General features: G+C 39.4%; 2 protein-coding genes across 7 annotated transcripts; one reads left to right on the top strand and one right to left on the bottom strand.

The window, feature by feature from the left end:
• The first annotated feature begins 224 nt into the window (after window positions 1–224).
• Window positions 225–21,232, top strand: LOC123757222 (pseudouridine-5'-phosphatase). 6 transcript variants are annotated; one of them, XM_069323734.1, is made up of 5 exons: window positions 225–591; window positions 2,012–2,060; window positions 6,372–6,590; window positions 15,285–15,517; window positions 19,810–21,232. In XM_069323734.1, the coding sequence occupies exons 2-5, from the start codon at window positions 2,036–2,038 to the stop codon at window positions 19,987–19,989; spliced, it is 657 nt and encodes a 218-aa protein (XP_069179835.1). In that variant the 5' UTR covers window positions 225–591; window positions 2,012–2,035; the 3' UTR covers window positions 19,990–21,232. The 6 variants fall into 6 exon arrangements, with proteins under 6 accessions (XP_069179835.1, XP_069179833.1, XP_069179832.1 ...); XM_069323733.1 differs by lacking the exon at window positions 6,372–6,590 and adding an exon at window positions 8,164–8,382 and having other exon boundaries at window positions 227–591; XM_069323732.1 differs by lacking the exons at window positions 2,012–2,060; window positions 6,372–6,590 and adding an exon at window positions 11,213–11,431.
• A 432-nt stretch (window positions 21,233–21,664) lies between these two features.
• On the bottom strand, window positions 21,665–26,403 carry LOC138364263 (tigger transposable element-derived protein 1-like). Its single transcript, XM_069323729.1, has 2 exons — window positions 24,433–26,403; window positions 21,665–23,757 (listed from the first exon to the last, which is right to left on the bottom strand). Exon 1 carries the CDS (start codon window positions 26,274–26,276, stop codon window positions 24,483–24,485), a length of 1,794 nt encoding a protein of 597 aa, XP_069179830.1. The 5' UTR covers window positions 26,277–26,403; the 3' UTR covers window positions 21,665–23,757; window positions 24,433–24,482.
• Between the last annotated feature and the right edge of the window lie 1,139 nt (window positions 26,404–27,542).

The following is a 27,542-nucleotide window of genomic DNA, read 5'->3' as shown; positions in this document are numbered from 1 at the left end:
AAAAATACATTGTAAGAAAGTACAAAAACATCTTAAATCCTGTACACCTTTCCTGAATTATGGAGGCTTTGTTTACTCCTACTGGGTTACTGTTTACGAGCTTTGAAACTTCCCAACGCAAAGTTATTATTGTTATAAAGAAACTCGTTGTGCTTCGGAGCTTGTAAACTGTTTAATGAGAGTAAACAAAGCCGCGATAATTCAGGAAAGGTGTACCGGATTCATAAGTGTCTGCGTAAGTGCTTGATGAATCCCGGTGTAACCGCTTAGCTACAGACAACAGCAACGATCAGCTGACGGAACATCAACACAACCTCCAGCCCTCGCTGGTCAAGTCTGAACTCTCAAACACAACAACTTCCCCCATCAACAACAAGACAACAGCCTTGCCACATCATAATCAGTGACGTGCTACAGAGTGACGCGTCTCCCCCACATCACCACTCGTAGAGATAAACCTTCGAGTCCGAGGTGCGAGTGGCTGAATCTATAACAACAACAACCCGGACTCTTAAGGACGACTATATAGCACCATGTGTCTCTTCAAGCCCGTGACACATGTTATATTCGATATGGATGGGCTATTATTAGGTAAGGTGTTCATGGGCCCAATGTGCTATTCAGATACAGGCCCCCATAGGTTACTGTTTACGGGCTCACCATAGCCCGTGCTACTTGGAACTTTATGTTCTTAGTAGCTGAATCTAAAACAACAACAGGTTACTGTGCAATTTAGATACAAACCCATTGGGTTCTGTGCTACAGTATTTAGATATTGTATAGGAAAAAATAAGTAAAGTACTGTATGTCACTGTTCTCGTTGGATATTTCTGTATCCAAATTGTGTAATGCTCCAGGGGTCTTTATCCAACACATCCACAACCCCTTAGGTTATATAATTATTCATTATTCAGCAGATTCTTTGATTATTCGTGAGAAAGCACTGATGATCTGCTTTCCAATAATGCATGGCACTTGCCCATAAACCTTATTGGTAAAGTATTGGGTTCATTGTTGAAACAATTCTTACTAAGCAGATATCAGCACTCGGAAGAGTGGTATATTTCCTCAGGGAGGACACGAGTCACAATAACGTGGCTGAAAAATGTTGACCAAACCACACACTAGAAAGTGAAGGGACGACGACGTTTCGGTCCATCCTGGACCATTCTCAAGTCGATTGAGAATGGTCCAGGATGGACCGAAACGTCGTCGTCCCTTCACTTTCTAGTGTGTGGTTTGGTCAACATATTTCCTCAGGACTAATAGATTAGAGACAGTATTTTTCTCAACTCATTTATTAGGGAAGGTAAATTCTTAGGGTAGGTATGCATTCTTAATCCCAAAAATTGTTCCAGTACTGGTACATTATAGGGCACATTTTGTAAAATGTATTATTATCTCTGCCACTTTCATCAAAACTGATTCCAAATAAGAATATAAGAATGATGGTAACTGCAGATGGCCTATTGGCCCATATGAGGCCATTCCTATTTATAACCACCCAATCTCGTTCATATATAAATCTATCTATTGTTTTAGGCACAAGAAGTTACTGTACATTTTTTTGGTAAAGTTATGTTTTAGGTGTGCAACTTCATTATTAGCAGGTTTTTGGTACGGTTTAACAAAGACACATGATAGATCTTCAGGAATATGCTTTTCCCATTGAATACAGAATTTAAATAAACCCAGATGAAGATCATCATGTAATTCCAGCTCAAAACTTGACTAAAAAGTGATGTACCTATATTTAAGTGGTTTCCATTTCTTTTTAATATACTTGTATTCTTGCAATAATTTCAGCATAAGGTCAATTTAACTCAATATTTCCTGATTAGGCACAGAGTCACTGTATACTGCTGCCACAGAATGTGTAATTAAGCCATTTGGGAAAATGTACTCATGGGAGGTTAAAGTGGCACAGATGGGACAGAAAGCAGAAAACTGTGCACAAATAATCATCAGCTCTCTGGAAATTCCTCTTTCTGTGAAGGATTATCTGACACAGGTGGCAGAGATTCACCGGAAGATCATGCCAACAGCGCAGTTGATGCCAGGTATCTCCTTGTTGGGACCATCTGTGTTGGCAAGTGATTTATGGAGTGGTTTCTGGTATGGTACTGTATCTTCATCAGTTGTTGAAGGTATGGGGAAGTATTCCTGGTGCTGGAGAATGAAGGTTTGCTTGCGTTAATAATTATCATGGCATTCTAGATATCCAAATTCATTGGTACTGAATCCCTCTATTCCATCGGGATATCCATTCAGGCTGGACTCTTTTTTTTTTTTTTTTTTAACCCCCCAAAATTGTACAAATGATTGAGCATTTATTTTAGCATTTTTATTACTAAAATCACATAGAATATTATTTTTATTACAGTTTAATGCTATTTATGTTACAACTAAAACTCTTGCACAAAGTCTAAGGTTCATGTTTAGGACCTGGCTACACTTACCTTGTGTCTAGTGTCTGCCTTCTGTTGCTTCCGGGGATCAACAACCCTGCAGCCTGGTCTCCAACCAGGGCTCCCCCCCCCCCAATTGGTTGTCTGGTCAATCAGGCTGTTGGATACGACTGCTGAGCACTTACATTGTGCACTGAATTATATAATGTACATGCAGTATATTTTTTATGTACAGTACACTGTGCTACAGGACCCTGTTAATGATAATTAACAGGTGTTGTGCATGCACAATAAATGCTGTGCAGCATTGCATGGATAATACAGCACTGTACTGTACATGTGTATGATTTCCTTGTCCAAAAGTTGAATCAGTGAAGTAGTGTACAATTTAATGGCAAAAATGTAGCTGGTCAGTTTTTTTAATAATTTATGCATGCCGATTGGCACAGTATTTTTCTAGACACTTTCATCTCTTTGACTGTACATGACTGAGCACTTTTCCTAATAATGCATTAATAATATGAATAAAAATAAGAATAATAATTTCTCAATAATAATAATTTATTTATGCAAGAATACATACATACATATGATACATGAACATTAGGGATTTGATAGGCAAGAAAAGTTCCATACATAAAGCCACTAATATTCAGAGTTTGCACTTCTGTGTGTTAAAGCATTTGCTAAACATATGAGATGTTGAGCCTTTGAATCGACTCCTTGCCCCTATTTGGTGCTAACTCATCACTAGTCACTAGAGTATTATGTAATTGGGATTAGTAAAAAGAATCCCGTTTCTTTAGGGTTACAAGTTTGATCTGCTATAAGGTTGTGATCATGTCAAATTTCACACCCAATATTTTCTGCAAGCTGTATCTTCTTGAGGTCATCTTGAGATGATTTCGAGGCTTAGCGTTCCTGCGGCCCGGTCCTCTACCAAGCCTCCTTTTTGTTACACATCCCCAGGAGGCAGCCCGTAGCAGCTGTCTAACTACCAGGTACCTATTTACTGCTAGGTAACAGGGGCATCAGGGTGAAAGAAACTGCCCATTTGTTTCCACCCCCACCAGGGATCGAACCAGGAATCTCAGGACTACAAATCCAAAGCACTATCCACTCAGCTGTCAGGCCCCTGTGTACCTGTAAATTTTGCCCAATTTTGGTTATCATTCATTCTATAGTGAATGGATATATATGTGCCACCATAATATATATGGTGGCAGTAGAGCAGCTTAATCAGGCACAAGTTCTTCACATGCTCAATTTTTTTTTTTTTTTTTAAGATTTTACTTCTATCTTCATATGCACCAAAACCTGTTAGTGATGGGAAAACAAATTAAAATAAATATACTGGTAAGTATTTTAAAGCTCATTCTTCCTTGATTGACATTGATGCAGTACCATAGCCATAAACCCGTGAAAAATGTTGCATGTGGAAGAGCTACTAACTGTGTATCCCACAACAATTCTTACATACCCCCCATACATGTATATATTTTTTGTAGTTAATTACATATACATACTGTATGATGAACCAAATAATGTCATAAATTATATGTTTTCAGAATTAATAAATATTGTACTGTACAGTATTATATTTCTTTTTGTTTGGGAGCACAGGTACTGTGAATGTTTAAAATAAATTGGATAAATTTATACAATTTCTGCTGCTTTTTAACATATACTGTAACTCCAAACAGAAATAAAGTTAGTGGAGTTGTCAAATACAGACCCTAAGAGTCCTGGACATACTGTACACAATATTTTTTCACTAACTAAACAGAGCTCATAAAAAAGTTAAGCCCTTTTTTTTTTAATATACATTGTATGGCCGGTTCCAGAGATGGTCAGTTACAAGACCAAAAAGATAATACAGTACTACTGTACAGTATTACAGTACTTGGTTTTTGCATTGTGCTTTCATCTACAGGTATACCGTCCCATTAATAATATAGAAATTAAGTGCTGAATGTAATGCAATCCTTTTCTAATTAAACCATTTCTTAAGGCAAAGCATCAGGTCTTTTGAGACCCCACCTAATGTACCACAAGCCCGGACCAGAATCTGGCTCGTTTTGCAAGGCAAAGGGAGCTTTAAGGGCTCAAATATCTTAAAACTGGGAAAAATCTACCACCAAGAAACATATTATATAAACATAATAAATCAACCCTATTGTGCCTGACCGCCACCAGGTGGTGGCTCAGATCACCCGAAGCTCCAATCAGCCAACCAAAACTAACTAGCGTCCCTGCTAGTTAGCTAATTGCTAGCTAATTACCAAGATTACTAATCTTGTTAATATCTCAAGAATATCTTGTTAATTCTTGGTAATGATAATTGTTGTCAAAATCAAACCCCCGCTTTCCCAAGGGAAACTGGAATAGTGGGGTTCAATCAAAACTGCGGAATGGCATTCTGATGCCAGGATGTTTGCAAACTGCATTGATGGGGCTGGAGTCAGACATGGAAGTCATAATGACCCACCCATAAATTGAAATTCTAAAAAATTCCCACATAGATGAGCAATGCTAGCTACATGGACCATTATGTAGACAGGCAGTTGTATTGGGAGCATCTCAGGTTAACAAATGCCCTAACTCCAATCATAAATACCCAGTGGGAAAAGGCATAAGTAGCCACATAAAAGCAAATGCTTGAACAACCCAGGTACATTATCAGCAAAAGCGTAAAACCCTCATATGCAAGAGTAGGGCTAGATGTGATCACAATGCATAAACAAAGCACATAAAACTTGTAAGGAAACTCTGCTCTCCATTGACAGGCCTCGCAGGGCAGGACAAGTCCTGTGAACTTGAACTTGGAATCAAGGTGTCTCAAGAGGAATCAAATGCAAGCTAACCACCAGGGAATGAAACCATGTTATAAAGTCAAAGCATTATAATAAGCTAGAGTACACACAATGTTGGTGATCTAAAATAACAATCGAGATGAAAAATAGGATATAACAACAAAGCATTGGCCTCTTGGGGAAAAAGACTAAACAGGCATAGCCATCACCATTCAGCTTAAGCGTGATGCAGTAGAATGAGCCCAGCAGAGAAGTACCTCCTAAGATTGACTAGGCCAGTGAGTTGATAGGGTTGGTTGATTGGTTGGTTGGAGTCTCAGGTGACCTAAGCTGGTAACTGGTGATGGTCTAGCACAACTGGCTTGGTAAGTCAATGTCTTGGTAATGATAATTTGCATTGTAACTTTTGGGCCCTTAATTTTACCCAAATAGTGTTTTTTTGGGTGAGTGGGGGGGGGGATTACTTATGCTTTCTGGGAGTTTTCAGTTTTGGGTAGATCTCTGATCTCTGAGCTCCCTTTGGCTCGTAGAAGGAACAAGATTCTGGTCCTAGTCAAGGTGGGTATCAGAGATTATTCGGTCAAAAGCATGACTTAATCAGCATTTAGCACAGGAAAGTTGCTGAGGGGGGGAAGAATATCTTGTGAATTATTTAGGCTTTACTTTGTTACTGATAGTTGTTACAAACCTGGTATAGGTTTAAGGGGTTTGTTGAAAAGTATACTGGTAATAATATAATTATATCTCGCAAACAGATATGGCAGGATTATTGCTACTGTTTCTTGATATAAATATTGATTATTCTTAAAGAAGTGTAATTACTTGTACTATAGTTTGAAAAGCATTAAAGAGAAACAGTGGAGATTGATCTAGCAATATTATTGTTAATAGCTATACTCACTGTGTTTTATCTTAATTAGCATTTGTTCATGTATGAATAATATAATTAATATAATAAATAATAATATATTAGTCCACAATAGTAACTGATGTAAATAAATATAATTGATATAAAATACACACTTACTGCTTTAGGAAATTTTAATTTGTTGTACAAGATAGCTACTTTAAGTCTCCACATTTACTGTATAGGTTTAATCAATTTATATTGTGCTTTGTAGATTTCCTATTTTTAATATTTTTATAACAGACACGGAACGACTGTATGCACAGGCAGCAGAAATAATAGCTACAGAATATGGAAAATCATTCACATGGGAGATGCAGGTGCACTGTATGGGTCTCAAGGCTAATATTGATGCTCTCTATAATATTGAATCTCTTGATCTACCCCTCACTGTGGACCAGTACTTGGATAAAGTCAGTCTTGTGTATAAAACTGTGTTTCCAAGCGCCCAGTTAATGCCAGGTATTGCTCTATCAGTAACAGATTAATTTGCAATACAATATAGAGTTTTGTCATACCTGGCTTGTGAGTTATTGTATGAAATGTTGCATAGTGCAGGCTAATTGGTCTTTTTGTCTTTTTCTTGTTCTCAGTAAGCAACATTATCAGCTGTTGTGCTCTAAAATACCTCCATCTTATTGCCTTTATGTCTGTTGTTATCCAACACTCTGGGTGCATTCTCATTAATCATTACCAATAGTTACAAGATGCTTTTGACAAGCTGCCTTATTGTAAAGATGCCAGACTTCAGTCACCTTAGAAACTGGTTTGTGTTTAAATTGGAGATAAAATTACCATACAATTACAGGTTCTATAATAACTTTAGGAAAATTGAATAAATAATTAAGTCAAGATTTTTATCTATATAAAGACATCAAAATTCAATTTGTTGATGCAATACCAGTACTTACCGAGATATTAACGAAAATATTTAGGCATCCAGACTTATGGTGATCACAAAGTGATCAGCCACATGTGTACTGGTGTAAAAGCCAGGTGCAGGAATTATATCAACATTTTTAAAATAATTTCTCCAGTGTTAATATGTTTTGTGATCTATGTTTTACTGTATAGTGCTTAGTACCTGCAGGTTTAAAATTCATATCATAGAATACCCTCACAACCACCTAAATGTTTGGTGACTTGTATCATGAGAGCCAGTGAGTGTTAATATCTGATATTACTGTACAAGGTAGCATAGTATGTCAGTATTGTTTGATGGATGATGACTGGCATCTGCCACTCCCATATTTGGTGGCTCGCTCAAATGGTACTATAGGAGGCTCTATCACCATGCAAACTTTCACTATTTCAGTCTCTGACCCCCCTTCCCCCACACTTACTTTCATATATTGTTCCATGCTTCCCTTGCATATTACTAACTGCATGCATCCACTGTATGATACCATTATTTCACCCTAGTACATCATTCTTGTTAAATGATTCTCAGTTTTCAGAAGTAGAGTGAAAGGGAAGGGAAGGGAACTATCAAGATCACTGGAAAAAATAGAGGGAGTGCCAAGCCATTACGACTATATAGCACTTAGAAGGGGGATAAGGATTTGGGAAGGGGCGGAGGGGAAGGAATGGGTAGAAGTAAAAATACAATCTAGCTGGAGCAATTGAATATGTAACAGAGTGAGGTGAAGTAAGGTGTCGCATGGGCAAATAGGTCCAGTGCGGCTTACCCATTTCGTGTGTTCCAATGATGGTTAGGGTAACAACCCCAACAGAACTGTAGGATGTTCTGTCTTGGTCCATAATTGAGATTTAGCTGGCTAACATCATATAAAACATGCATGCATGCATATTGCATGTGTGTGTGGACATGCTGTACCTCTGATTTATCTTGTGTTTACTAAAATACTGTAATAGAATAAAAACAATAGAATATAAAATATTTGCTTCCGGTATTGTACTCTATACACTGTCAAGTGTTTGTATTGATCATACCTAGCATCCTTTCTTTACATCCTTAGGTACAGCTTTAAGTGATTAAGAAAATGTATAAATGTCTTGTATATATTTACAACAGACACGGAGAGGCTATACACAGATGCCACGCAGGCAATTGCATCACAGTACAGCAAGGTGTACACTTGGGAGATTAAAGTGAGGTGTATGGGAATGAAGGGATCTATGGCAGCACAACACATCATTGAATCCCTTGAACTGCCACTTACTGTTGAGGAGTATCTTGAGAAAATTGTCAGTCAGTATGACGTACTCTTCCCTAATGCCAAAGTCTTACCAGGTACATTAATACATAAGAAAATTGTGGTCTGTTCTATATATATTTATTTCTAATGTATGTCTTATTAATTTTATATACAGTACAGTATATATAAGTAAATATTTGGTAGTGTTTCTTTAAATGCTTAAGCTGCATGCTCACTGTGCTAACCCCATCAGATTGAAAAATGTATTTGGGAAGTATCTTGGAGTATTTGTCTGTACCGGTACTGTATTTCAGAGGGTTAGTTTATATTACATAACAAGGTGCAGTACTTTCTGCACTATTCATTGCAGTGCTAATAATTTCATAATATTTAATGTTTCCTCTATGCTTGTTACCTGGTCTATCCATTACATGATGCAAGTCCTGTACTCTCCTTTCTAAAAAAAAAAAATTAACCTGCTAATGATGTGTTTCCAGACAGTTCATAGCCATTTATTAAAAAAAAATTGTTGTACTACCACCTTTATTTTATTGGTGCCATACACGCTGTACAGTACACTTTCATACTACATACACTGTAGCACTGTCTCGAATAGCCGACTCCTCCAACCCTGTTATGATGACAGGTGGTGTAGCCTTAGATTTAATAAAACAAAAATTGCAGAAATAATTGGTAATTGTGATACAGTTTTTCTGTTTTTTACTTCCATGGGGAAGTTTGATCTGCGATTCATTCTGTTGTATCATAGCAAGGTTGTACTACTAGCAGTGGTTTAGGTTGCACTCACCACTGTTTCCCATCCCTTCGTCAATAACAGGATCAATTACAAAAATCTTCATCACTGATAAATATGTCTAGTGCTTGGTGGGTTATGCAAGTCTTGAGTGGACCATATTGGAGCCAGCTGTGAGGCCATTCATGCAATTTAAAAAAAAAAAAATTCTATTCATACCGTTGCACACAAAAATGAAGATGAACATTGATATCTAAGGGAAGGTCTACAATTTTGCAGATATGAAAAAAGTATTGTTGGAATAATAATGTACTAAAGATTAATTCTTCAGTACAGTATGAAACCCAGCCTTCCATAATACCTTCCATACTTTATAGCAACACAGCAAGCTGCAACCCTAACAAATATCTACACCTGTACTGCAGATTTTTTGTAGATTACCTGTAATATATACCATCATTTTAAATTAACCCCATTCACATGTTGAGAAATGACCCAAACTGTGTCAAATAATTTAGAAGCAGGTTTACAATGTGACCAATTAATTATGCCCTGTATCCTAGGGATACATTATAGTTTTCACAAGTCAGCTTTATCCCAGTAAGGATCAGCACATTTCCAGAAGATATTTCTGGAGCATAGGAGAGGTTACAGTATTAACAGTTCGTCACAAACAACCGAGACGTATGAAGTATCAGAAAAGTGTGACTGGAACCAATTATTCCCCACATATCGATAAATGTCATCCTGATGACAGTAGAACAGCAGCCCCATCAACCAATTCTCACACAAGTGCGTGATGAAAAGACCAAAGCCTTTGAGGATCTACAGCTAGTGAATGGTTGCACCTCCAAAGGATACCTGATCAACCAGGCTGTGACTCATACGTCAGGCTGCGAGCAGCCGCGTCCAACAGCCTGGTTGATCAGTCCAGCAACCAGGAGGCCTGGTCGACGACCGGGCCGCGGGGACGCTAAGCCCCGGAAGCACCTCAAGGTAACCTCAAGGTAGTGAAGGAGACTGGAAATCCAAGCTCCTAACAGGCAACACCAAAGCCAAAGCTCTGGTCACAGAATCTTAAACAGAACCTATGTCCTGAAAACATCATACATGTGTTGAGGTGACAGAAAGAAGCACATTCCTCTCAAACCATAAGGGAAATATTAGAGGATTACTAAAGCTGGAAACTGAGACTACCCATGCAACCGAGTACAATTATGTTGCCCACTGAGGTGCAGGTTTAAACAGGGTGGCCCCCAATGATGACAAACATGTTGCAAACCCAGTGTCACTGAGACCTACCCTGAGCTTACAGGACAGATGCAAGAGACAAAAAAGGAAAGTGGAAGAGTAATTCTGTACTCTACTAGGTTACCCTCCAATCTGCAAGCATAATGTGCTAGTCACCTAGGTGCTTCACTGCTCTGCCAAAACACGGGAATCCGTTAAATATATCATATAGTATGTTGGTACAATATGGTACAGACTTTTTAAAGATGAAAACAAGTCCAACTTAACTGAATATGGGTCCCAGCCTGCAGACAACACACCAGACAATAATTAGGAAATAGTGAGAGCCTTGTTTGGTAACTACTCTGTTCATTATTTTTCTAGTGACACCCCTCATGACATGACCCTGCAGAGATACATGAAAATTCCATGCTGGTGGTGTACCGTATGCCACCTTGCTCGATTGCTGATACCATATCCAAGAACACAGTGGGATAATAGTTGAGGGAGCAGAGGGAAGGGAGAATTCAGAAAATGCTATACAATTTTTATATATTTTTTTTTTTTACCATGCAATGCATTCACAGTGCAGTGTTTATATACAGTACTGTATTTGTTCTTGTGCATTTAAATGTGCATAAAGCTGTGTTCTATAATCTATGTTAAGAAAAATACAATTTAGTAGTTATCTTGATATAACCGAAATCTTGAGAGTTCGTAGCAGGTCCGATACAAATGTTTTCATTCTTTTAAGGCTACACAGAATTGTACATCACTTGAAAACATTAAGTAAAACTATGAATAGGTCCCAGGCATTGTAATGTATATCATTACAAATTGATATGTTGCATTGTGCAGTATGCTGTGCTTATTGTCATCGTTATTATCATTTTAAAATTTGATACTGTGTTGCTCAGTTTATATGCCATTATTTATTGCAGACACTGTGGACTTGTATTTGTCTATCCACAATGAAGCCCTTGCATCATATGGCCATTCACTGACTTGGGAAAACATAATGGCTGAAATGGGACATACTGGATTGGAAGTTGCACAGAAATTTTGTGCCATGTTCAATTTGAAAATTTCCCCTGATGAATACTTTAAACGGGTGAAATCTTTTTATCCAGAATTGTTTCCAACAGTGAAAGTAATGGGAGGTATTTTAGTGTAAAGTATTGTTTAACTAGGTATTAGATGCAAATTAAAATTAAATTTGAAAAATATAGAGGTACGAAACCTTCACTGCAACACACATGGTGGCCTGCGAAGTTTTCCCAACATTCAGGCACCAACCCACAGTCTAACTACCTCAGAACCGGCAATGTTCGAACATGGCAATTTGATCATATTTATGGCACCATTAGGGAATAAACCATCCCACCTGTTGTTACATCCAAAAATATATTAGTTCTATATACTCAAGCACAATACTGCACTTAGTAATAATAATATTAGAGTACTAATACTTCCAAGGATGATGTCTAGGGATTTTGCTGTTTTGAATAATTGGTTGTTGTCGCAGACTTTGGTGAATTTGAGGCATCTACCAAGGAGCTAGGTTGAGATGCTAAAGTTTCTTAAATGACTCCCTCTTTCTGCACACATTCTCTCACATATCATGATGACTCTTAAGTTGTCTTAGCCACCTCTCATTAAACAAAAACTGCTGAGTAGCATAATGATATTTTTGTTTAAAAATCCTTTGCCTTCATAAGCATCCAGTTTAATAACATGTATGTACTGGTACAGCACATGTTGCTAGATTGCTAGAAATATGAAATAAAAAAAAAACACATTCATATCATCTTTGTTAGTACTACTCTTACATTGCATCATCAGTGAAATTTACTTTTGCCTGACTGGTACTCTCAGTTATATTGCTTTATCACTTTCCAGTGCACCTAAAGCTTATAGGGATGTCACTCTCCACTTAATTGATTCTACTTTCTGCTGAAGATTTATCTCAGAATGTTTCCTCTTGTATTTGCTGCTAGTAGAAACTTTCACTGACACATTTCCACTATTTTGAGCTGACATGGTGGCAGGATGCTCAATATTTTCAATGTGGTATCAAGGAATGGGAGCGAGAAAAAAATAAGATCATCAATGTTTGCTCCCTTGTGACAACCTGGGAAGCAACTTAGGTGGCTTTTGTCACTGAGAGGCAGGTTAGATAGGAAAGTAAATACTGGTAGTGGCACTTTTGAGTGGATGGCAGTGAAACTGTTGGTTGGTGCCTGTAATGCTTTTTCAGTGAGCACTGCTTTCTCATTCACTGTTGTTAATTTTTCACATGTTTGTGCCTGTGTGTCATTCTCTTTTTTTTTTTTTTTTTTTTTTTTACTTTAACATTTTTTTTATTTTCTAAGACTGTGCCCATTCTCTATAGACACTTGTAAATACTGTATAATATTCTTTACAACATCCCTTTGGTGGGAGCTTGCATACGCTTATTATTTTCTGGATTGGCCCCTTAGTAGCTCCCAGGTGCTTTGACTCTCATTTGCTATTATTCTACCAGGCCTCTCTAATTGCATAGATGTACCAAACACCAAAAACAGAATCTGATATGTCCATAGACACTAGGACAGAATCGGGATCAAAGATCAACCCAAAACAGAAAAAAATGCCCAGAAAATACAGGCAGGGCAAAGTTATCTACATGTCCTGATTAAATAGAGAAATGAAGGAAATGATAAGAACAGTAGTTCGCCGATGTTAAACAATCATCATGTTAGTACCCAAGAGCAGCACCAAGTGTTCAGCTCAGGTCACTGTAGAGTTCAGCCAACCTACATTTTCACTTGTGTGCCTGTTACTCCCCCAAGATGCTCTTTCTATTTCTTCTGGGATTAGTTACCTGTTTTTGATAAGTGGTGTTTTATTTCTTAGGACAATATTGTCTTGCTGGGAGCCATGCTTAGTACTTGGTTTCTACTTAAACTTTATGATTGTGTTTATGCTACCCACCATGGAGATCCTTAATCTGTTAGTTGACTCTGACATTGTTTCAAGGTTATTATCCTTGGTGTTGATTTAGATTTTTTCATTTTCTCACAAGAATTGTCCTCCTTTATGGGGCTTTTACTTTTAGAGTTGTTAATTGGAGAACCTTTTCAACCCTGACACAAGTGTATGGAAAAACCTGTTTGGCGCACCAACAGCTGTTCAGCTGACACCCCGGGTCCCAGTGTTGATGGAAGAATGTGCCTTGTTACAGAAAATTAGCTTTGACCAGTATGTCCCTTAGAGATTTCTCTCTTATCCATGCCAACATAGGAGTTTCTTGCGGAAAGTTTTGCCATGCTGTGTGCTGTTCATAGGTGGTCTTGAGGCAATCCCACAAGTTAATGAGTTCTTAGCAAAGAGGACCTGCAATTCCTAGAAAATAGAGAAGTGGGAAAACTAGTTTCTCATTAGCATTATGTACTTGTTTTGTGTATAGGAGGTCATGTCTGTTCCTCCTGCTTAGTTTGCTTTTGCATCTTGTAGGTCCTCATCTGGGTAACCTCTATGTTTGAAACAGCCATACAATGTGTGTTCTTGTTCTGAAACTTGTCTCTATTGCTTATAATTCTTTTTAATCTTAAAGAATATGGTATAGATTTGTTTAGTGATAGCAGATTGCTAGAAGAATAGAGCAAGTAAGAGTGAAGATTCGCCTGCTTGTAATGTACTGTCGTGTGTAGCCTTCTATAAGCTTATTCTATATAGACTTGCCTAGAAACAAAATGTTTGTCACTTGTTTCTATGCTAAACCTTAGGTTTGTATGAACCGTATTTGCCCAATTAAAAAAATGTTCAAGCTTTTGCCTTCTGCCATTATTCCCAAAATGTCATCTATATAGCGTAGGTACATTATTAGACTGTGTATTCGAGCCGATTCAAAAACTGTGTTGAAAAATACTAGTATTTGGGCTATTGCCACACTACTTGATGCCCTTATTGCTGTACCCTTTGTCTGAAGGTTTTATTGTCAAATGTTAGTAGTGTGACCCCTCATTACATGGAGGATAGCTTCCTCAAGACGTTTTTCACTTGTTGCCTAAATACTCCTGACTGTCTAAGGTCCTGCCTGGTTCTGAGTTTATTAACGTCAAAGAATTCTGTCACCCTTCCGGCTGCTGCTCTGTGGAAGCAGACTCATGTTCAGGAAATGTTTACATTTCTTTTCTTCAATTTATTGACATTATTTGGTTCTGATAAAAACTCAAAACATAATATTTAAAAACTTCTGTTAATGGTTCATCCCACATTAGCACTGAAGTGTTATATTTTTGTACTGTATTGTTAACTATTTATGCAATCAGTTTTCAAGTCAATCAATTATATTAAGCTTTTGCATTGCTGCTTCTTGGTTCACTGTCCTCCTGTTTGGTGTATGACATTCTAATGGCCACTCTCGCAGTTTCTCAGCCTTGCACTTGAAAATTACTGTATATTACTCTGCTGGATTCTTTCTTTGTTTGTCACATGTAACACCTCAAATGCTTCGCTTTTGGCTTACGTGTGTACTTCTTTTTATCTCCCGTGAAATCTTGTCTTTTACTCATGTGTGTCGGGTATTCTGTAGCAGCTCTTGCACCATAACAGCCCGCCCCTGCCCCCCCTCCCTAGCCAAATGCTTTCCATAGTTGGCATGATTGTTTGCTTTTCAGTGCATGCTCTGTCTTGCTTTTGGGTGTTTAGACATTATTGCTTTTATTTAAGAAATGAACATAATGTTGGAATATGACTATAAATTATGCTGGTTTCTTTAATCAGTATTCAGATTTTTAATTAATATTTGTTTTATTAGAGCAATCTGTATAAGTATATAAATTTGTAATTCTGATAGATTAACTCAATATTTAAATCATTTAATTGAAATTTTAATATTCATGATACAATTTTGACTGTCATGTAATGTACTATTTGTATGTTACTAGAAAGTTGTAATTAAAATTAGTTTTAAATTTAATTAGTTTATTACCATTGACATTCTTTAATTTTTTCTTTTACTTCTCATAGGGGCTGAAAAACTGGTTCGCCATCTCCACAAACACAACATTCCCATAGCCATTGCTTCAGGCGGTGCTCAAGATAGTTATGAATTGAAAACAACAAATCACAAGGAGTTTGTTACCATGTTCAATCACGTGGTGCTAGCCTCCACAGACCCAGAGGTCAAAAACGGAAAGCCTGCTCCAGATGTTTTTCTCGTATGTGCGAGTAGATTCTCTGATACTCCCAAACCTGAGCAGGTATGTGATTGGTAACACATCCCAAATACAATAGGTGCTTTTCTTTTGCTTTAATTTTCAGGCTTCTGTAACACTGACTTAAGATATTTTGTTTAAGAGAAGGTTGGTTTTGTAATCCCAGTTTTAGAATACTGCAATGATTATGGGTATAAGAAAGGGAGGGGGGGGCTATAAATGTGGTTTTAAGCACAAGTTCTACTGTGCCATATATCCATCTTACATATACACTACAGTCAGCCCTGGCTTTCTGTAGGGCAGGAGTTTTCAGGCTTGGTTACACAGATCTTTGGTGTTCTCTTAGTATTTACATGTTAGAAGGTTGTTCCAGTCTAGAGTGACACAATTGCGCAGTGGTAAGTGCAGTTGGGTCACTGCAGAAAAGACGCTTGTTTGTTTCTCTTGGCAGGACAGAAGCATTTGGGCAGTATTTCCTTTCACTTGATGCCTCTTCCCCCTAGCAATGAATATGTACCTGTATGTTTAGCGACTGTTGTGGGTGGTATCCTGGGGTTCTCAGTAATGCACCTAGGGGAACTTTGATAAGTCTTAACAGGCTTTATGTCCCTGACTATAGGAAACTATACTGGTATATATTCTAAAGTTGTTCTAGGGTGTATGTGTTTCAGTTCATTCTAGTCAATAGAGAAACTATGAAACAAATGTATACTAACATCATATAAACATAACAGTACTTATTTCTACTATGAATGAAATGTGCAAGACATGGACTGTTGCAACCAAACAAAGCCCGTGTTTAAAATTTCTCAACATTAAAGTCATATCTTGTGGAGTTGTGGATTGAGATAACTTCCATGACATCACATTTTGGTGCAATATACATGTTGACTTCCTATACTGGATTCAAGGATTTCCTTATTTCCTTATGGTTCTTTGACCCATATACAGTACCTGGTATGAACATTTCCATGGCTTCTGAGCATTTTCTTGCCACATACTCCATCATTTAATTTGCTGTTTTTCCCTCTAGTTTGTTTCATGCAGGACTTTATACAAATGCAGGTAGTTGATTACCCTTGTAAAGTCTCATCCTATCCTGCCTCTCCATTATTCTGAGATTGACTTAGCTATTCACCCATAAATACTCTACCCCCCCCCCCCCCATCATCCCTGGAATTATCAACAAAGATACAAATATCCTTTCTAAATATAAACTAAAATTGCTGAAATTTGTCATGTGTCTACAAACAGTAAACCCAAAAACAAGAAAGATAAAATGCCCCAAAATACTAGTGGGTGTGGATGAGCTTAATTTCAGAATACAAGCACTGTACAGTTATAAAACTTACCGAGTCCATAAGTCAATATTGTATATTGTTGTAGATGTTCAACCAGTATGAGGTGTACAACATATTTATATATAGTAGAAGAGATAACCAGAGGCTAATTTACACAACCTGCGAAGAAGTGTTTCTTCAATTGTTGCATTTGACTCGTCAAGTGGGCCTGCATTCACAAAACGCTTCATCTAACTTGTCGAGTGTTTTTGCCACTTCACCGTCCACTTCATCTGACTCGTCAAGTGAGCCTGCCACTTTACTGTCCACTTCATCTGACTCATCAAGTGAGCCTGCATTCACCATCCTCTTCATCTGACTTATCAGTTGAGGCTGCAACTTCACCATCTCCTAAACCTTGCTGATCAACTCAAGAGGAATCTATTGCCTCAATTTCTTCTTCTACTCAAGCATAAGTCATTGCCAACAAACATACAGACAACCACAATCAACTACTTAAGTGAAATGTAACAATTTCCTTTTGTACATTACTTTTTTGTCGAGCACATAAATTTTGTTGTACTGTCCATATATGTGAAGAAAAATGCCAGTTATTAACACACAAATCCACCTTTTTGAAAGTTCTTTCTAGGGAGAGAGTAGGTACAAATATGATAATGGGCACTTTGCCAGTACTTCATGGCTCTTGTCCTCAGATAAAGTTCTCGAGAGCAATTTCCCCACTTAACTCTAGTCTTATAATACAGTACCTCTCATAGTTACTGTCTGTCTATCACTAATCCATTTTGTGGAATGGCTTACTACACTATGCTTTCCCTGTTGACTGTGGTCCCCAAACATTCAAGAACCCTCGGTGGAATTTCACTTTTAACTTGGTGATATTTTTCCATTTCCTAGGATGTGTTCTGTTGATTATTCAACTTTGCCTATGCTGTTACATATTTATGAAGTTTTAACATGCAATTTGATTGTGTACTGCGGTTACAGGATGCAAGGTCTTGTTCTGTCATAGTGGGAAGAATTAAATATTACACGTGTAATATTTATTATGACTGAATTGAATGTCTTTTCTGTGGGGAGCCCCTTCGGCTTCTAGGAGCTATTGAGCTAAAATGCGATACATTAGACCAGGGCATTAGCCAATGGAGTTGAGCCTACCGGGGACCACAAACCAGAACCTGGACCCCCTCAGAGAGGCACAGGGAGCAATGGCCCTGGGAAACAACCCCCATGGTTGGGTGTTTTCCTTATCTGCTATCAACCAAGGGGGAGCCGGTCGGCTGAGCGGACAGCATGCTGGACTTGTGATCCTGTGGTCCCAGGTTCGATCCCGGGCGCCGGCGAAAAACAATGGGCAGAGTTTCTTTCACCCTATGCCCTTGTTACCTAGCAGTAAAATAGGTACCTGGGTGTTAGTCAGCTGTCATGGGCTGCTTCCTGGGGGTGGAGGCCTGGTCAAGGACCAGGCCGCGGGGACACTAAAGCCCCGAAATCATCTCAAGATAACCTCAAGATAGGCACCCAGAAAGGCAGGCATAACAATACAGCCCACATGGTAAGAGAATTGCAACCAAAAACCGAACAGAGGCAGAACTTCCTCAATTCCCAAGAAAACAACTAAACAAGCAAATGTCACACCTTGCCACTCATCCGTGCAGGCCTCCCCTTTCTGGGAGGGGGAGGAGGGGAGCCCTGGACCCCCCTGTGAAGGCTACCCAGTAACTCCAGTTTATTCTGTAAGCTTTCTTGTGCTCTGTTTCACCTCCGGCCTGCTCATGTTCCGCCTGAGTCATCCTAGTCCTTGGGCAGGGTGCTCTCCTATCTCTCTTCTCCTCGGTTGATGGTGACCTCTTCAGTTCAAAATTGTTTTTCCAAGGCTCTCTTTATGTTGGCATTGGCCTCTGGGGGTCGAGTTGGTAAGCTTCATGCTCTCCTCCAGCACAGGGGTTTCTGCTTTTTTGATCCTGGTAGTCGGCGTGTTCAGTTGTAGCCTTCTCCTTCTTTTCTGGCAAAGAACGAGATGGCTGCTTTCCAGAGGGGTCCTAGGGGCATTGATGCTTGGTTGGTCAGGCCGGGGGTACATTATGTGTTGTGTCCGGTTGCAGCTCTTCCCCGTTACCTGCGTGTCTCGGCTTCGGTGGCCGGAGATGCACTTTGGGTTGATCAGATTTCCCTCGTTCCCTGTTCCAGGGCACAGGTCTTCCAGATCGTCCGCAAGGTTATTAAGTCTAGCCAGCCTGCTAGACTTAATAACTTAACTTAGACTTAATTCGGCTTCTGTGGGGAGCCTCTTCGGCTCCCCACAGAAAACCAGCATTGATGTAATGAAACGCCATTTTCTGGGTGAGCCCTGGAGGCTCCTTGGCAAACTGGTCGGCAGTTTTTCGCATTGTTTTGATGCTTAGCCTCCGACCTGGAGTGGCTGGGTAGCCACCGTGAGGGTCCGGGGCTCCCCCTCCTGGGGAGGGGAGGACTGCGTGGACGAACAGCGTGGCAGCAAAGTGTGACGTTTGCTTCTTTCCTTGGGAATTAAGGGAGTTCTACATCTCTATTCGGTTTTTGGTTGCAATTCTCTTACCATGTGGGGTCTATATTGTTATGCCTACTTTTCTGGGTGCCTAAGCCTGGATGATAGCCGATAAGGAAAACCCCAACTATGGGGGGTTTCCAGGGCCATTGCTCCCTGTGCCTCTGAGGGAAGGGGGGGGGGGGCCAGATTCTGGCTTGTGGTCCCAGGTAGGCTGAACTACATTGACTAATGCCCTGGTCTAATGTATAACATATTAGCCCGATAGCTCTAGGAAACCTCCTAGGCTCATCCAGAAAAAGGCGTTTCATTAAAACACTGATAATATTATTATATTTATAATATTTATTATCATTAAAATGCTGAAAATATAAAAAATATGCTGTTATTTTTTTTTTTAATATTTAACCTTTCCCTGTGTTGCTCTTCTCTCTTCACCAGACAAAGTCCTCTCCACTCATTGACAGGGAAAATGGGGTAATTATAGTGTAAATGAACTTTATTTGCAGTGCCTGGTGTTTGAGGATGCTCCAAATGGTGTAGCTGCAGGAGTTGCTGCTGGGATGCAAGTGATAATGGTTCCAGATTCTCGCTTGGATGATAAAATGACTAAAGGAGCTTCGCAGGTTTTGAAGTCACTTGAAGACTTCAAGCCAGAATTATTTGGCCTACCCAAATATGACGATTAAATTTATAATGTTAGCAATGCATATGTCTGTATCCTTTACCCAAAATGGAAAGGGCAGTAATTATGCATTATTTTAAAATAGAAACTAATGTTAGTGAAAAATCATCATTTTAATTTGGCTGCTGATCAGATTTAACAAATTATTTTATTGAAAGGAAATATTTCATATAATATTGCAGTGTGAATGTTTCCCGTTTTCAAATATCAGAAATAATATTTTATCCTATGCCAATATCTTGGCATTATAAGATTCAACAACAGTTTGGAGACTGTTGAGACTTTCATTCCTCTTTTTCTTAGTTTTATTTATCTGTTGTTTGACAGATTTGGAATACTTTACATCTAGTCTGTTAATTGACTGAAATGATGGAAAACTTTCACCAACATATTAGCTTAATTTAAGGCTGGTGAACTGGTGTTAGTTCCTTGTAATGGTACCAAGTGCAGAAGGTGAAATGAAAAGTTTTTGCAAATGTGGGGGATAAATTTGTTGTTGTGTATGTTGGATAAGATTAGGCAGTTTGCAACTTTTATCTTGGAGACGTTTCTGTAATCTTTGAGAAGAATAGTAAATTGAAAGTGTGTTTAGATAGAATTTGTATAATGTATGTAGTTGTGCATTGAATATTGAAATTATATGCCCATGTATGAAAATGATGTAAATCTTTTTATCTTTGTGTATATTTTTGTATATATGTATGCACTTTAATTTTTTACCAAAACAATAATGAAAACCTTATTAAGGTAATGAAATGTTGCTCACTGCAATGTTAGCACAGTGTATGAGCAAAAATTATTCAAGCATTTACTGTCTTCCTGTCTTCAGTATATACACAGTATATATTATGGTGTTCAGTTGGTATAGAACACCAGTGAAAACATCTCTCAGAGGCAGACATGAAGTAGAATTTTGTTTTTGCATGGTTTCTTGCATCCAATTGTTGAGCCATACTTATCATTGATATTTCACTTCTTGCTACTTAGCAGATTTTTTTTTAACTATTAGCAAATTTGTTATTCAGTTAAGAACTCGAACGCCCAAAATATCCATGATAAATGAAACATATCTTGTTGTTGTTATGTTTGAAGGTTGCAAAGTATCAAAGTTTACTTGTTAAAAAAACAGTATGCTGAGCATGCAAGTGTAAGAAAATGAGGGTGACAAACAAAAATGGCACAAGATGATCAAGTCATGGTTGGATGTAGCAAAAGATACATAATAAAAAAGATGGTACCCAGCCTGAGTTGTGTATATATGCTGATACCTATAGAGCATTTTTGCAAAGCAAGCAAATGCAGATTTGAATGACAAACTTGGAAATTTCCACGTGTATTTGATATGATAAGTCAACGCTCATCAATCTCTTCTTAAGGTTATCTTGAGATGATTTCGGGGCTTAGTGTCCCTGCGGCCCGGTCCTCGACCAGGCCTCCACCCCCAGGAAGCAGCCCATGACAGCTGACTAACTCCCAGGTACCTATTTATTGCTAGGTAACAAGGGCATCAGGGTGAAAGAAACTGCCCATTGTTTCTCGCCGGCGCCCGGGATCGAACCTGGGACCACAGGATCATGCGTCCTGTGTTCTGTCCACTCAGCTACCGGCTCCCTTGATCTCCCTCCCCGGATCTAAGCCAGGTAAAGAATATTATCTGTAAAGGATTAAGCAAACGGCCATTTTTCTAGTATAATTTACTAATGCAGAAACAGAATAAACACACATGCACATGAAAATTATTTATTAAAAGAATGCATGAATATTTCTTTACATAATTTATTTATGAGTATGCTAACACATTAAATGTAAAAAAAATAATTGCATATACAGTGCAGTCCATAAGTATTTGAACAGCTACACAACATTGTTTTGGTTCTGTACTCCAACATATTGAATTTTTAAGTGAAACCATATCCATGAGGTTAAAGAACTGACTCGGTATTGATTTAAAAGTATTTACATCATATCAATTGAACCATGTAGGAATTACAGCCCTATTTTTACAGTGATACCCTGAAATGAGAGATTTAACACCTTAATCAGTCATTGCCAAAATTCTTCTATTAGCTTCTAGATTGAGTGAGTTATTAGCAGTCAGAAACACATTACCTGCTCTTTGGAATGTTGGCTTTCCTCGCTATCATCTGTCTAGTCTTCACTTGACATTAGCTTGAACTGTCAGTGGGCTTGACACCTTGTGCTTAACCACTAATTAATTATGTGGATTAAACTCCAACACCAAGTAACTGTTTTTGTTCTTTGTCAAATTAGCTTGAATGTGGTACATTTCCCCCCCTCACATAGGCAATTCCCTTCACCATAAAGCAATTGAGAACCACTCTTTGTTAGCCAAGGTTTGTCATTCATTCGCATTAATAAATTCAATAATACCGGGCATGAATAATGTGACACAATAATCTTTATCCTCGATGATGAGTTGGAATTTCATGCTGTCCAGTGAAGTCACCAGGGTGAGAAGCAAACTCCAAGTTACCAACATCACCACTTGAGTGTTTTGTCCGATTCCAACATGGTTAAGCTGCAACCCTACACCTATTAAGTCACTTTTTTTTTTTACTGACTTCTGATGCTAGTAACTTCACTTAGCATATTTGACCTTGATCCAATCCTTGTTCACTCATTGGACTCCTCTCCTGCACCTCTTTTCTATTCCTTCCTCCTCCTCCCTTCCGCTCCCCCTTCCTACCCCTCTTACAGTTACTTAATTTTTCCAAACACCAGTGCCAGGGTGTCCACAAATTGACACCACGGTCTCCGGACATTAAATCTAGTGTGTTCAGACACTAGGCACCAGGATGTCCAGATGCTAGGTCCATGGTGTCCGGACACTAGGTACTAGGGTGTCCGGACACTAGGCACCAGGGTAACAGGCCCCTAAGTCCATGGTGTTCGGACACTAGGCACTAAGGTGTCCAGACACTAAGTACCAGGATTTCCAGACACCAGATCCATGATGTCTGGACACTAGTCCGGACACCCTGGTGCCACTAGGTCCATGGTGTCTGGACACTAGGTCTATGATGTCTGGACACCCTGGTCCATAGTGTCCAGACACTAAGTATATGATGTCTGGACACTAGGTCTATTGTGTCTGGACACTAGACACCAGGGTGTCTGGACACTAAGCACCATGGGTCTGGACACTTCACACCAAGGGTGTCCGGATACTAGACACCAGGGTGTTTGGACACTAGGTCCATGGAGTCCGAACACTAGGCACCAGGGGTCCGGAATTAGGTCCATGGTGTCCGGATACTAGGTCCATGGTTTCCGAACACTAGGTAACAGGGTGTCCAGATGCTAGGCACCATGATGTCTGGACACTAGGTCCATGGTTTCCGAACACTAGACACCAGGGTGTCCAGACACTAGGCACCAGGATGCCTTAGTCTGGGCACTAGGTCCCAGGGTCTCCACTAGATCTCCAATGGAACAGAAAACGCCAATATGATCCGTTCCAACGCCATTGCAGAAACTGTCAGAATGAAGTTAAAGGCAACAATGAACTGCCCTTGGGGCTCCAGCTCCGACGTTTACTTCGAAGTTGGTAAAAGAAGGCACAGGGACTCCAAACCTGGAGACCACCATGGTCAGGACCGGAGAAGAACAGTCCCAGCAAGGGCAAGAACGACCCCAGTCTCCTGGAGCAGAGGTTGGTTTGGGCGAGCCCCAGGAGGTGGATGTCAGAGTCCCGCACCTACAGGTTCCAGGCAGAGATCATCACAGTCCCCTTTCTCCCGAAGCCAACTTCCTTCATGACCCAGCAGAAGAAAGGGTAATAATCATTAATTACATCAATTATATTAATTATTATTATAATTATTATTAATTAAAATAATAAAATTATAAGGGAGTAGTATCAAATTATAAGGTATAAGAGAGCTTACCTACTTTAATTCATATACATGTAATAAAATACAGACTAAATCTTAAGCCATTTGTAATGTGGAAGCTGGGCTATGTGCTCAGCACTTGCTTAAAATGGCCTAAATCTACTGTATACTGAAATATTCTTACTTTTAATTAGTATTATATTGATAAATCACAAGATTTCACCTTCTCTGCCAGTTAACTTGTACATTTAGCTGTCAATAGTGGGGTGTACAGGTAATGGTAGTAAAGGAAAGTGTACAAGGGCAGTTATGGAAATGTCTTGAAGGTTATTAGGGAGTGCCCAGGGGGAAGTGGATAGGGAGTAAGGACAGGTAATATGTTGGGGCACTAAATGAAGTACAGGCATACCTCAGTTTAAGAGTTTAATTCGTTCCTGGAGACGGCTCATATTCCGAAGCTAATTTCCCCATAAGAAATAATGGGAAATGAATTAATCCGTTCCTGACTACCCTAAAAACCCCACATCAAACTAAATTTTTATACCTAATTCATCTAAATAAACCTACAAAACTATGTTCAAGTTATTACTTACCTTGCTGTTGAGTGCTGTAGGCATATGGAAGATGGTGAGGAGGAGAGGAGTTATTGTTTGGAAGGGGAGTCAGCTTCCATTATCACAGGCAGTGAGGACCTTTCTGGTGTGCTCTCCCTGGCACGTTTTATCTGAGTGCCACTAGGTCCTGGTTGAGGCTCACTGCTCGATTTCCTCACCACAAATCTGTCCATGGAAGCTTGCTTTTTCCTTCTTCGCAAGCTGTCTCTGTAGTAAGGCATCACATTGTCATTGAAATGATTAAGGCAACGGCCTACTACAGCTTTCTCTGGGTGAGTCTTTTCAACAATTGTTTGAATCTCTTCCCACATCTGACACACCTTCTTAATTACTGCAGAAGGGACATTCGCTACTGCCTCATCCTCCTCCACTGTAGAATCATCCGCTGCGTTGTCTTGCTGTTCCTGTTGAAGGGCTTGGAGTTCTTCGGTGGTCAGTTCTTCGTTGTGTTCTTCCACAAACTCCTCCACATCATCACCATCCAATTCCAAGCCCATTTGCTGGCCTAGAGTAACAATTTCCTCAACAATAGGAGCATCATTTACAGGCTCAAACCCCTCAAAGTCTAGTTGTCTCACACATTCAGGCCACAATTTTCTCCAGCCAGAGATCAGGGTTCTTTGAGTCACATCTTGCCAGGCTTTGTCAACGAGTTTTAAAGCACTACAAATGTTAAAATGGTGTTTCCAGAACTCTTTGAGGGTGAGGTTTGTGGCTTCAGTCACTTCAAAACATTTCCGAAAAAGTGCCCTTTCATAAAGTTTCTTAAAATTCGCTATGATTTTCTGGTTCATAGGCTGAATTAGAGGAGTGGTGTTAGGAGGAAGGAATTTAACTGTGAGGAATTTATTGTATCTGGGCAACAAATCATCTTCCAAGCCTGGAGCATGAGCAGGAGCATTGTCGAGGAGAAGCATGGCTTTGAGTGGCAAATGTTTCTCCTGCAGATATTTTTCTATGGCAGGGCACACCACTTCATTCACCCACTCCGAAAAAATAAGCCTAGTCACCCATGCTTTTTTATTAGCCTTCCACATCACACACAAATGGGTTTTCTGCACTTTATACTGTTTGAAAACCCTTGGATTTTCAGAATGATACACTAGCAAGGGTTTAATTTTCAAATCGCCACTCGCATTTGAACACAGCACAAGCGTAAACCTATCTTTCATAGGCTTGTGTCCGGGCAAGGATTTTTCCTCCTTGGTAATGTATGTCCTCTTAGGCATTCTTTTCCAAAACAGTCCTGTTTCGTCACAATTAAACACTTGTTGCGGTAGGTATCCCTCAGCCTTTGCAAACTCTTTAAATTCCTCAATAAATCGTCCAGCGGCTGGTTTGTCTGAGCTGGCTGCCTCCCCATGCCTTGTAACACTATGGATACCACTTCTTCTAAATTTTTCAAACCAGCCCCTGCTTGCCTTAAACTCTTTCGTATCTGCATCACTCGTTGCAGGGGTATTCTTTAGAAGGTCATCGTGCAATACCCTGGCTTTCTCACAAATAATGGCCTCCGAAACACTATCACCCCTTAATTCCTTGTCGTGTATCCAAATTAATAACAACTTTTCTACTTCTTCAAGTATTTGTGGTCTTTGTTTCGTTATTGTTCTTACTCCTTTTGCCACTTTAGCACCCATAATCTCATTTTTCTTCTTAAGTATAGTGCATATTGTTGATGTGGCTTTGTTGTACTGCCTACAAAGTTCAAAAACACTTGTACCGTTCTCATGCTTCCAAACGATTTCTTGTTTCTCCTCTATTGTCATCCTCACATGGGCTTTCTGGCCTTGATCCTTACCACTGGCTTTCTTGGGACCCATGGTGAGATATATAATAACAAATTGTATAGTCAAATGACCAAAAATCCAACAAAACACTGAAAATCCGGGTGAAGAATTGATGTGGGGTAGTCACTGGGCGCGAGACAATGGTAAACTGAGGGGCGGAGGGGCGACGATCGCCGAACCACCACGCTCTACGTCGCCCTGTACGCGTATCAACAAACTCGCGTCCCGAGGTAACCCTCGCCTTCCGAGACATATTTTCCGAGGAAATCCTGCTCGTATTCCGAAAAACTCGCATAAAAAGACACTCGCATTCCGAGGTACCACTGTACTGCACAGTGGGTAGTAATGGAAGTTAGAGGCATTTACAGAATGGAGCAATTCCTCTAATAACTCAGATATTTAGTATTTCCTCTAATGTGCCCAGCAATAATAATAATATATGACTTAAATGTAAAGTATATTAAGGAAATCATGTACCATTAATTAATATAAGGTCATAATCATAGTAGAATTATCAACATACTTACAAGTGAGGGGGGATTAACCATAATTACAGGCACTATGTATGCTGGAGGAAGCAGCTAACTGGATGCAGTTATATATATGTCCATTGTGTCCGGACACTAGGTAACAGGGTGTAAAGACACTAGGCACCATGGTGTTCGGACACTAGGTAACAGGGTGTAAAGACGCTAGGCACTATGGTGTTCGGACACAGGTCCAGACATCAATTTCCAAGTAGCATAGGCTCTGGTGAGCCCATAACTTACCTGGCACAGGAGCGGTGCTCTCTATATATTCTTTTGTTGTGTTGTTATAGATTCAGCTACTCGGAACAAGTTCCAAGTAGCACGAGCTATGGTGAGCCCGTAACTTACCTGGTACAGGAACGGGGCAAGAAGCACGGACTATGGTTAGCCTCGTGGACGGGAGATGTCCGATTCTTTGATTGATTGATTGATAAAGATTAAGCCACCCAAGAGGTGGCACGGGCATGAATAGCCCGTAAGTGGTACAATTTTTTTTTCTCAGTATTCCAATTCTTTTGTGTTAGCACCTGATTATATCCTCTAATGGTGAGGTGGTAGGTGACATGGATGAATGACATACATGGGGTATTGATGGGGTAGTAAATTAGTACTATCAAAAACATAGTACTAGTAGTACTATGGTATGATAGTACTATGGCTTTGGTAGTACAGTACTACCAAAACATGAGGATGGGCCGAGATATCCAATTGTACTGTTCAGGTTTCCTGATCTATAGGGTACTAAACAAATTTTGCCTAGCAGAAGTAA

The sequence above is a fragment of the Procambarus clarkii genome, chromosome 13 (assembly GCF_040958095.1).
Source record: "Procambarus clarkii isolate CNS0578487 chromosome 13, FALCON_Pclarkii_2.0, whole genome shotgun sequence".
NCBI lineage: Eukaryota > Metazoa > Arthropoda > Malacostraca > Decapoda > Cambaridae > Procambarus > Procambarus clarkii.
The sequence above is the reverse complement of the archived record's forward strand: the minus strand, read 5'-3'. Positions and strand labels throughout refer to the sequence as shown.

Bases quoted from the DNA above. Each gene is read 5' to 3' on its own strand.
- LOC138364263 (XM_069323729.1), bottom strand. From the start codon at position 26,276: ATGGGTCCCAAGAAAGCCAGTGGTAAGGATCAAGGCCAGAAAGCCCAT.
- LOC123757222 (XM_069323732.1), top strand. From the start codon at position 534: ATGTGTCTCTTCAAGCCCGTGACACATGTTATATTCGATATGGATGGG. The intron at 592-11,212 runs GTAAGGTGTTCA...TATTTATTGCAG, and splicing joins TATGGATGGGCTATTATTAG to ACACTGTGGACTTGTATTTG. The intron at 15,518-19,809 runs GTATGTGATTGG...CTTTATTTGCAG, and splicing joins ATACTCCCAAACCTGAGCAG to TGCCTGGTGTTTGAGGATGC.